The sequence below is a fragment of the Carettochelys insculpta genome, chromosome 2 (assembly GCF_033958435.1).
Source record: "Carettochelys insculpta isolate YL-2023 chromosome 2, ASM3395843v1, whole genome shotgun sequence".
Taxonomy (NCBI): domain Eukaryota; kingdom Metazoa; phylum Chordata; order Testudines; family Carettochelyidae; genus Carettochelys; species Carettochelys insculpta.
The window spans coordinates 54,544,788-54,555,689 of NC_134138.1; the positions used below are offsets into that span (position 1 = coordinate 54,544,788).

At 47.5% G+C, this 10,902-nt stretch overlaps 1 protein-coding gene across 3 annotated transcripts in view; it reads right to left on the bottom strand.

The window, feature by feature from the left end:
* LRRCC1 (leucine rich repeat and coiled-coil centrosomal protein 1) overlaps positions 1–6,833 on the bottom strand; it is a 43,690-nt gene extending 36,857 nt beyond the window's left edge. Inside the window, exons 1-4 of one of the 3 annotated variants that reach the window (XM_074987007.1) lie at positions 6,699–6,795; positions 4,335–4,480; positions 1,219–1,424; positions 746–811 (exon numbers count right to left, since the gene is read on the bottom strand). In XM_074987007.1, coding sequence (XP_074843108.1) covers positions 746–811; positions 1,219–1,291 — 139 coding nt within the window. In that variant the 5' untranslated portion in view covers positions 1,292–1,424; positions 4,335–4,480; positions 6,699–6,795. Of the gene's footprint in view, positions 1–745; positions 812–1,218; positions 1,425–4,334; positions 4,481–6,698 lie in introns of all 3 variants that reach the window. The other 2 variants (XM_074987006.1, XM_074987005.1) reach the window with 2 other exon arrangements.
* Between the last annotated feature and the right edge of the window lie 4,069 nt (positions 6,834–10,902).

Here is a 10,902-nt window from a genome sequence, read left to right on the forward strand (position 1 = left end):
CCTGGTGTTGAGAGGCACTGTGTTAGCAGGGTGGGCTGCTAAAGCTGGTGCAGGGCCCCACAGCACATGTCCGTACTGAAGGTATAGGCAGCTGGAGAGCAACACACTGACCTCAAGGGAAGGGAAGAGCCCCACCATTTGGGGCACGCCCGAATGGAGCAGGAGTGCAATGGTGAGGCCCTGCCAGGAGAACAAGGCAGCCCAGAGGTGCAGCTGGTGGCAGGAGAAGCTGCTGCACCAGCCAAGTCACAAGCAGATGTAGCTGCCACCTGTCGTGAGGCAACAAAGGAGGAGCTGATCGAGACTACCACGCTGCAGCAGGAGTGGCACAAGACCCCCCTGCAGGCAAGCAGGGAGCTATGTCAGGGACCAAGGGAAGACATCTTTCCACCATCCAACACATCTGAACATCCACCAACCTCCCAGTCCTGGTGGTGCTGGATATGAAAGAGTTTACTGTAGGTCCATTGCAAATGGTGGTCTAAGTGACAGTGCACCTTTTTTTTAAGATTATTAATGCATTTCACTTTACCCACCTAACTGTTAAATCATAATTAATTTTAGTCATTAATAACCTCGTCAGGATTTGAACTCATGATCTAGAGATTAAATGCTTCATTTTCCATTAGTGGTACATTCCTGAGACATCTATTGTCATGTATTTCCTATATTTTAGTTCTTTGCAAATATATTTGGTCAGATATCTTATACTGAATGTGACAACATTACTGCCAGAGCCACTTACCAGTAAGATCATGTATGTGGTTGTAGGACAAATTCAACTTAGTTAAATTATGGAGCTTTTCCAGTCCTAAACAAAGGGAGGGATGGGGGAGTAAAGGGGAGGAAGGAGTTAATGCAAGAACTTTAAAAATACTTAGATAAGCATCTTTGAATGAAAAAATCAGAAAGACTCAGTTTAGACACTATAAAATACAAGTATAAATTATGCTATGATACAAACACCGTGGTTGGTATTATTTAAAAAGAATGAAGTTTTAAAATAAACTTTTTAGCCTGCTTTAAATAATTAACTGGGAAATATTGCTGTGATATCTTTTAGACTCTTTCTTCAATGTAATCCAATCTGTTCAATGGGATTTTGACTTCAATGGGATCTAAGCACATAGTTAAAATCATTCTTGCATCAAAATTCAAAATAACTTTCAAAAGAGGTTCATAAATTGTTATACGGAAAGAAAACAAAAATATGCTAACCCTCCACTTTAGTTATCAAATTACAGGATAAATTTAAAGTACGAAGATTAGTCAGGGTACTTAGTCCTTCCATTCGATTTATTTGATTAGATGATAGGTCTAAATGCTGCAAATTCCGGATATGGCCAAGCCCTTCAATCTTGAAGATCTGGTTACAATGTAGGTTGATGGTGTGAAGTTCTGAACTTAGATTTATCTCCAACAAGCTATAAATGAAAATACTCAGTATTAATTAAAGATGTCTAAAAATAATTTACTTAAAAATATGTCAATCTCAAATTAATCAGTATTTAAGGGGTACAAATCACAACTAATACACATCAATAATTAAAAATATTTATTCAAGTACTACAGCAAAGCAAAATAATCAGCCTTATATTTAAGGTTCTCAATATTTAAACTAGAAAATAATTCACTATACTTATCAGAAACTTTAGCCCTGCTTCCCCAAAAAATCTAAAAGTTGGTATTTTGTATTTCTGACTAGGAGTGTGGGTTTTCACGCTGTACGAAGAGAATCACACAGAGAGAAAAGGGCTTAAATTGCAACAAGGGAGGTTTACGTTGGACATCAGGAAAAATTTCCAGTCAGGGTGGTTAAGTACAGGAATAAATTGCCTACGGTGGCTGCAGAATCTCCATCATCGGGGATATTTAAGAACAAGTTGGCTGAATATCTAACAGGGATGTTATAAAACAAAACAGCAGTCACGCAGCACTTTGAAGACAAACAAAAGGATTTATTAGGTCATGAGCTTTCATGGGACAGACTCACTTCTTCAGATCTATAGCTTTTCTAGTCCAGACTTTGTTGTATAGCACAGAGATCCAAAAATTTCAACAAAAACTGACAAAGCAAATACATGGAACAGAAGGAGCGAGGTGAGGAGTGGGGGAAGTTAAGTTTCTTGCCTGAGATCATTAGGAACATCAAAAGAAGGAAAGCAGTCTTTGTAATATGTGAGATAATTGCTCTCTTCTTTCACACCAAGTGTTAATGTGTCAAATTTTAATAGGAAGCCCAGTTCACAAATCTCCCTATAACAGCAATGAAGGGTCCTGTGGCACCTTATAGACTAACAGAAAAGTTTTGAGCATGAGTTTTCGTGAGCACAGACTCACTTCATCAGATGCTGGTCTTGGAAATCTGCAGGGCCAGGTATAAATAAGCCAGAGCAAGGGTGGGGATAACAAGGTTAGCTCAGTCAGCAAGGGTGAGGCTTACTACCAGCAGTTGATCTGGAGGTGTGAACACCAAGGGAGGGGAAGCTGCTTCTGTATTTAGCCAGCCATTCGCAGTCTTTGTTTAAGCCAGAGCTGAGGGCATCGAATTTGCAGATGAATTGTAGCTCAGAAATTTCTCTTTGGAGTCTGGTCCTGAAATTTCTTTGCTGTAGGATAGCTACTTTTAAGTCTGCTACTGTGTGGCCTGGGAGATTGAGGTGCTCTCCTACGGGTTTTTGTATATTGCCATTTCTGATGTCTGATTTGTGTGCGTTTATTCTTTTACGTAGAGACTGTCCAGTTTGTCCGATGTATATAGCAGAGGGGCATTGTTGGCACACGATGGCATAAATTATATTGGTAGATGTGCAGCTGAATGAACCCACGATGGCGTGGCTGATCTGGTTAGGTCCTGTAATGGTGTTGCCGGTGTAGATATGTGGGCAGAGCTGGCAACAAGGTTTGTTGCATGGATGGGTCCCTGAGTTAGAGTGACTGTAGTCCGGTGTATAGTTGCTGGTTAGGATTTGCTTCAGGTTGGCAGGTTGTCTGTGGGCAAGGATTGGTCTGCCTCCCAAGGCCTGTGAAAGTGGGGGATCATTGTCCAGGATGGGTTGTAAATCCCTGATGATGCACTGTAGAGGTTTTAGCTGAGGACTGTAGGTGATGGCTAGTGGTGTTCTGTTGGTTTCTCTCTTGGGCTTGTTCTGTAGTAAGAGGCTTCGTGGCACACGTCTGGCTCCGTTGATCTGTTTTTTCACTTCCTCAGGTGGGTATGGCAGTTTCAAGAATGCTTGGTAGAGATCCCGTAGGTGTTTGTCTCTGTCGGAGGGGTTGGAGCAAATGCGGTTATATCTTAGCGCTTGGCTGTAGACAATGGATCGTGTGGTGTGTCTGGGATGGAAGCTGGAGGCAGGAAGGTAGGCGTAGCGGTCAGTAGGTTTACGGTACAGGGTGGTATTGATGTGGCCATCATGTATTAGCACCGTGATGTCCAGGAAGTAGATCTCCTGTGTGGACTGTTCCAAGCTGAGGTTGATGTTCGGGTGAAAGTTGTTAAAGTCCCGGTGGAATTCCTCCAGAGTCTCCTTCCCATGGGTCCAGATGATGAAGACATCATCAATGTAGTGTAAGTAGAGACGGGGTGCTAGTGGATGAGAGCTCAGGAAGTGCTGTTCCAGGTCAGCCATGAAAATATTGGCATATTGAGGGGCCATGTGGGTACCCATAGCTGTGCCGCTGATTTGAAGGTATATGTCGTTGCCAAATCTGAAATAGTTGTGTGTGAGGATAAAGTTACAGAGCTCAGCCATCAGATGTGCTGTAGCATCATCAGGGATACTGTTCTGGACAGCATTTATTCCATCTTTGTGTGGGATGTTGATATAGAGAGCTTCTACATCCATGGTGGCTAGGATAGTGTTTTCTGGTAGGTCATCAATGTCTTGCAGTTTTCTCAGGAAGTCAGTGGTGTCTCAGAGATAGCTGGGAGTGCATCTGATGAAGTTAGTCTGTGCTCACGAAAGCTCATGCTCAAAACTTTTCTGTTAGTCTATAAGGTGCCACAGGACCCTTTGTTGCTGTTACAGATCCAGACTAACATGGCTACCCCCTCCGATAAATCTCCCTATGTAATCTGCTTGTAAAGTCTCTTTGTTGTAGGATGCATATTCTCAGGTCTTTAACAGAATGGCCAACTCCATTGAAATGTTCCCTGAGAGGGATGATACAGATCAGGAGTCAGCACCTTTCCAAGGTGGAGTGCAAAAATTGACCTTTTGACCTTTATGCATTATGGTCTGAGTGCTGGTGATTACTTTTAAAGTCATTTACTAACTATTGTAAGTCCTACTTACAATAAATTCATTAATAAACAAATTGCAGAGGCTTACTGTTTCGCTGTGGCTGGTGGCAGGAGGGTGAGCCCTGGTGTGCAGAAGTGGGGCTGGCATGTGCTGGGGCCAAGCGAGCTGAGGTGGGGAGGAACTGGGCAGCCCTGCGGAAGCAGGACCTCCAAACATGTCACTGGAATTAACCCCTGCCCAAAGGATGGTGACAAAGACTGGTGAGACAGCAAGACAGGGCAGAAATGGAAAACAAGAGGGCTTGGCCTCCATCCTAGACAGTGCACAGCAGTGGGGGGCAGATGGACTAAAAAATACCTGCCCCAGGGCAAGAATCAAGCAGAGAGCAGAGGGGCTCTATCCCTGTACTGTGGAGTGGGGGGAGCAAATGGAAAGCATGAGGGGACAGAAAGGTTCAGTCCCTGTCCTTGGGGAAGGTAGGGGTAGACAGCAGAGACGGGGGAATGGGAGAGGAGTGCAGAGAGGCTCAGTTGCTATGCCTGGGGGAGACAGGGACAGGTGACAGAGCTGGGAGATCACAAGGGCTCAGTCCCTGTCCCCAGGGAAGGGGGAACAGATGGCAGAGGTGGTGGAGCAGAAGGGTCTGTTCCCTTCCCTGGAGGAGAAGAGTACAGCACATGCAGAAGGGGGGAGCAACTCCTCAACTACCACCAGACCTTTGGCCTGAAGGGCCCAGTCTCATAATCCTGGCAGCTCCGTGCTATCCTGTAGCTGCAGCTTAAAGGGCCCAGCCCTGAGCTCCTCATAGTGCCATGCTGCCCTACTCTTGCAGTCAGAAGGGCACAGCCCTGCACTCCCAATAGCTCTGTCCCACCCCAAATGGGCAGCCCAACCCACCTGACTCTCTAATGACTAGCTCACAGGTGGAGCTCATATGTCCCCTCTTTCCCTCTGGGGCTCTTCTCGCCATGGTGTGCACCAATGGGAGCAGAGCGGCACCTGCGGATCTCTGTGCCCCCACTGCATAGGAGGGGGGGAGGAGAGGTGGGTCTTAGCTCCCACCTTGAATGCCACTCTTGGCACGAGTGCCAGGGGTTGCTGATCCCTAGTCTAGATGGCCTTTGGTTCTGCCATGAGGACAGGGGATCGGACTTGATGGCCTCTTGCCATCCCTTCCTGTTCTGGTGTTCTATTAGTCCATGTTTTTAAGACTACAAAGTCAGTGAAGCAAAGAAATATACTATTACTTAAGCAGTTTAATATTTAATATGCAGGTGATAATCAGTAGGCAAAGTGATTTAAGATGTACTGATCTGCCTCCTTTTAGATTTAGGTGAACACCCCACTGTAGAAGATTATGGAGCACAGACTGAACCTCTCTAATACTGAATGCTCTCATGTGGCAAACTCATGATTTTAGTTAGCTGGACAACCACTTATCATGGGTGCGGCGAAGTTTCCTATAGACTCATAAAATATGTCTATAGCCATCAGCCCTGGCCGTCCCTGTTCTGTGCTTGGAGGTTGGGCAGACATGGGGAGCTTTGCCAAATCCCCACACATTTGAACCCCCCTGTCGAGCTCCCCACCCCATCCTCCACCAACATGACCTTCCTATGGCTGGGGGAGGTTGGTCTAACCCACCCAAACTGCTCTGTGCAAGGACGTTGGGGAGCAGTCTTTCTCTTCCTGCCACCCACCTCATGTAGCATGGGAATCTCCAGACCCCACTCCATGTCATCTGCCCTCTCAGTGACTTGTCTCTTATTGCACTGCTCCAGGGTCCCGCACAGACACCACCGTGCTGCCGGGGAGGGAACGGGGCACAGTTGCACAGAATTCCCCCAGCAGGAGCAGCTGCAAGGCCCCAGGAGGAGAGCAGCTGACAGGTTTGGAACAATTACTTTCCTGCTGCAGGAAAGTCACGTCCGCCGTTATTTAACTGTAATTTACCCCTAAATGTCTTCTAAGAGCCCAGGAAGCGGTGGAAGCGTTGGTCATGTGCGAGATCACACTGACCTCCCATTGCCCAGCAAATTCTCTCCTCCAGCACCGCTCAGGTCCCGGGGGTGCGGGGAAGACGCTCAACCTGTAGCTCAAGTACTCTGGGCAGCAGTACCTAAGCTATGAGCACATCTGAACTGGCGGCGAAGTGTTCCACAGGGAGCGCAGCCTCCTCCACCACACCGCCCGGCCTCCGGAGGCCACGCAGGCCGTACCACCGAAAACGCCTCAGCACCGCCCAGGAGCGCGGGAAGCTGCACGGACGGGTGGAGGAGGCGGGGGCAGAGCTCTGCACTGAGGAACACGCTTGTGGCGGGCGCTGCGGCACCCCGTAATACCAGACCCCCACCGGCCTTCCCGCGCGTGCTCCCCTGGGGCAAACGGGCAACTCCCACTCCCGCCTCCCTTGGCTAGGTCCCCCCAGCGGGGGCTCCGCGCAGCTCCCACCTCCCGATGCCTTTGTCCATGAGGCTGAGCTCCCCAGGCGCGGCACCAGCCCTCGCCATGTTGCCGGAGAACCCGCAGCGGATTCTGGCGCCTTTCACTTTAAATCTCCTTAATGCAACGGCAGCGCGGAGAGAGTTCCACGCTTTACGGCTGGATCCGGGGCTGTTACGACAAAGCCGTAAGCCACCCCCTGCCGTGCGGTTGTAGCCGTGCCACCCGGGCTGGAAGGGGGCGCTTCCGGCACCGTTCGAAGCGTTGTAATTTCTGAGCATGCGCATTAGGAAGTGGAACGTGGCTGTGCCCTTGCGTTGGCCCCTGAGCCGTGGGAGCCTTAGCGCTGAGCGGCCCTAGTGTAGACGTGGCAGCTGTAGCTCCGCTTATGCCCCTGTAATCAGGCAGCCAGCCGTGAAACTGCTCAGTGTCAGCGCTCCAGCCTCAGCAGTCACACCCCCGCCCCGCCCCCGGTTTGCCATCAGGATTTGGGAGATCTTTTCATTTGCCTTTAGTCCGTGGAGCCTAGCCCCAGGGTTCACGTTTCCAAGCTTTCCTGCCCAGTGCCACGCTGGGGTTTCTTATTCCCGCCCTGTATAAAACCCACCCAGGTAAAGTTGTAGGTAATCACCCGAATCCAGGAGCTGAGATTGGTGGTGACCTCGTGCTGCCTGATCACTCTGGCACCGAGTTGTGCCCCTTTGTGAATATTTGCACATTCAAAAGAAAACTCTTACACAACAAAAAGGGCAACTAAAATGATTAAGTGTTTGGAAAGGGTCCCATGTGAGGAGAGGCTAGAGAGACTGGGACTTTTCAGTCTAGAAAAGAGGAGATTGAAGGGTGATATGATAGAGATATATACAATCATGAATGGTGTGGAGAAAGTGAATACAGAAAAGTTATTTACTTGTTCCCATAATATAAGAACTAGAGAACACCAAATGAAGTTAATGGGTAGTAGGTTCAAAACTAATAAAATAAAATTTTTCTTCACACAGCGCACAGTCAACCAGGGGAACCCCTTGCCGGAGGGGGCTGTGAAGGCCAGCACTCTAACAGAGTTTAAAATAGAGCTTGATACATTTTTGGAGGTTAGGTCCATAAATGGCTATTAGCCAAGGGTATGGTGCCCCTAGCCTTTAGTCAAAGGCTGGAGACAGATGGCAGGAGACAAATTGCTTGATCATTGTCTTTGGTTCACCTCCTCTGGGGCACCTGGCACTGGCCACTGTCGGCAGACAGGATACTGGGCTAGATGGACCTTTGGTCTGACCCAGTATGGCCGTTCTTATGTAACTTTCTGCATCCTCAAGGCTTCTACTCAGATATACTGGTGCAAGTGCACACCTATACTCATCTCTACAAAGAGTTCCTTACCAACCCACAAGCTATGGTAAACCCTCCATGTAGCAGACCCCATTTTACTGGACATCAGTAATAACGGACATCTGCCATCCTCCCTGCTAATAATATAGAATCGTCACAGCTGCAGGATCCCTAGCCATGCCTGGGAGGGTGGCTCAGAAGCAGGACAAGTTGCTGCACTCAGGGCAGAGCACAGGTGGCTCAGAGCTTAGGAGACCCCATGCTTTGCCATGAGCGTGGCCAGCTCAGAGCCGGAGGAGCTGCCACTTTCAGGGCAGAGCACTGCTGGGACCTGCAGGAGTCCCCGGGGAACAGCAGTGCCGAGAGGAGCTGGAGCCAAGAAGAGCTGGGAAACCCTTGGATATAACAGACTTTCTGTTTAATGGGTACCCCTCCCCACATTAGTCCGTTATATCAAGGGTTTACTGTATCAGAACTGCCCCTACCCTTGCTCTACTCTGCTGACTTCAAAGGCTGCTGGCGAGTTCCCCCAACTTCTCTGGATGCCTGCTGCCTTGTTTCGGTCTGGACATATCTGGGGCAGGAATGCACATTGGGAATCCTGAAAATCAGTGAAAAGCCCTGATCATTATAATACAATTATGGAGAATGTTGATTAAAGGTGAGTTTTGATTAAGTAGTTCAGCAAGTCTGTTTTACAGTTACTACCAGGCTTTTTATTGACAAGGTCCTTGCGTTTTTTTCTGTTAACAATATCCATGTTTTGTTAGTGCCCTTTTAAAATACTCTTGTAGGCAGGCATTAGACCACATATTATTCTTCACTTTCAAAATCCTCAATCTCTCTAAATCCTTACTGTGCAACACAGACATATCTGATGTAGAAAATATACAACAGACTTACTGACAGGTTTACAAGCCCTCTCTTATGTCGATGGTTATCACAGAGGGTGCCTCAGTTTTCTCCTGGGTTTAAACAGCATGACAGAGCAAGGACTGTATGAGATGGCTCTTGTTTAGGGCAGCTGATGCACATTTTCTTTGACTTTGTACATAATATGAAGGGCTATGCTTCAGAATGACAAACTGCAGAGCTGTTCTGTAGGATTGGCTGTGTGTCACTGATGTTTGAACTCTTTCGGATGCTGGCTTTGCAGATGTTCTCTGATGTATCTATTAGCTTAGGACCTTGGTGTTCCTTAACACTAATAATATAGAATGACACAGCTGGCATTTGCCAAGAAAAAGGTAGGTTAAGACACTTAGTAAAGAGGCAGATGAACAGTCATTTTGGCACAGCTCCAGAAAAGAAGCAAATTGCCAAGACGGTAGCTTAAATGGCAATTCCATTTTTAAAATAAAAGTTCTGAATACATGAGGGAGCACAATGTGGCAGGTGGGAAACTGACAGCAGGGAAGTACAGAAATCTTGGATGTGGTAGTGAACTCCTCTGAGGTCACTGAAGGAAAGAAGATTGTAAAGCATCAGCAATGTATATTACTCATACAAAATGGGCTGAAAAAGAGGAAAGATGGGAGGGATGTAAACAATTCCTTTCTGACAGGTTGCTAGAGAAAACTAAATGCCCATAAACTCTGCATTGAGGACAATATTTTTCCTCTAGATACTCTCTTCATTCCTAGCTCATTCCATGTGTTCTGGTAGCCTCACTGAATTACAACAGCAGCAAACTTTAAAGAAACACTGCACAAACAAAATAATCAGATTCGAAGCGGAATTCTGCCCTGATTTACATCTCAGTCATTTCCAATAAAATCAGTGGGATTGCTTAGAGGACAAATCATCACAAAATTTTGCCAATAGTACTGAAATAAAATACATAGATTAAAAAGTGTATACAATAAAACCTTGAGTTACACTGGGGTTGCCTTCCTGCAACCCCTGCATAACTCAAATTTTCATGCAAGTCAGGGTGCAGGACTGGGAACCAGGCTGCCACTTGTTTCCCACCTCCCCACTGCTTGTGGGACCCAGGAAACTGACCAGCCCACCAGGGCTAGTCAGTTACCTGCCTGCTTCTTCCCGCCTTCCCCCAGCCCTGCAGCTATCAGCCTGACAGCAGTCACTGGGGGAAGAAGGAAAGAAGCAGGGAGAAGGGGCTGTTACCCTGCTTAGCTGCCTGCAGCTGCAGGCAGCTAGGCAGGCTGACAGCCACAGAAGAGATTCAAGTTGTGCTTAATTCACACTAAAGCAAATTATGCACAACTTGAAGCTGCATATTTCGAGGGTTTACTGTATTCTGTAAAGGCAACAACTTGTGTTTTCCAGATGCGTCTTCTATATAACACCATAAAACAGCAGAGCATATGAATGTCCCATTTTATACATGCCATAAATGCTTATGGGAAAAAAAAACTATCAAGTGCGGGAGAAAACTGGTGGTGAAAGTAGATTGAAACACCAGTACAGTAAAAACCCTGCTTTCTGGCACTTGGACAACTGGCACACTTTTAACCAGTACTCCCAGCTGGGGCCAGCTGCTGAGCCAGTAGCCACCTGGCCAGGGAAAATTTGACTATCATCTTCAAAGTGAGCTGTGCTTTGGTTTATGGTGTAGTGTCACCGTGTACTTCCTCAGGAACTCCTCCCAGGATTCCAATAGGGCCAGGGAGCACAGATCAGGCTGCAGTGCAGTGCTCATCACCCGCCCCTGTTGTGCCCAGCTCCGCTGCCCCAGGTGGTCCACTCTGGGCTGGAGGAGCTAGTTGTCATCTGTCCCGTTCCAGTGTGTGCAATGAAGTCCTAAAGCAGAGCAGCCAGACCATGTGGTGGGAATACTTTGCTGTCCCTCTGACAGGAAGACAAGCAAGTAGGGAAACCTGAGGAGCAGCTGTCCAGAGGAGCCCCTGTGAGCACGAGCCTC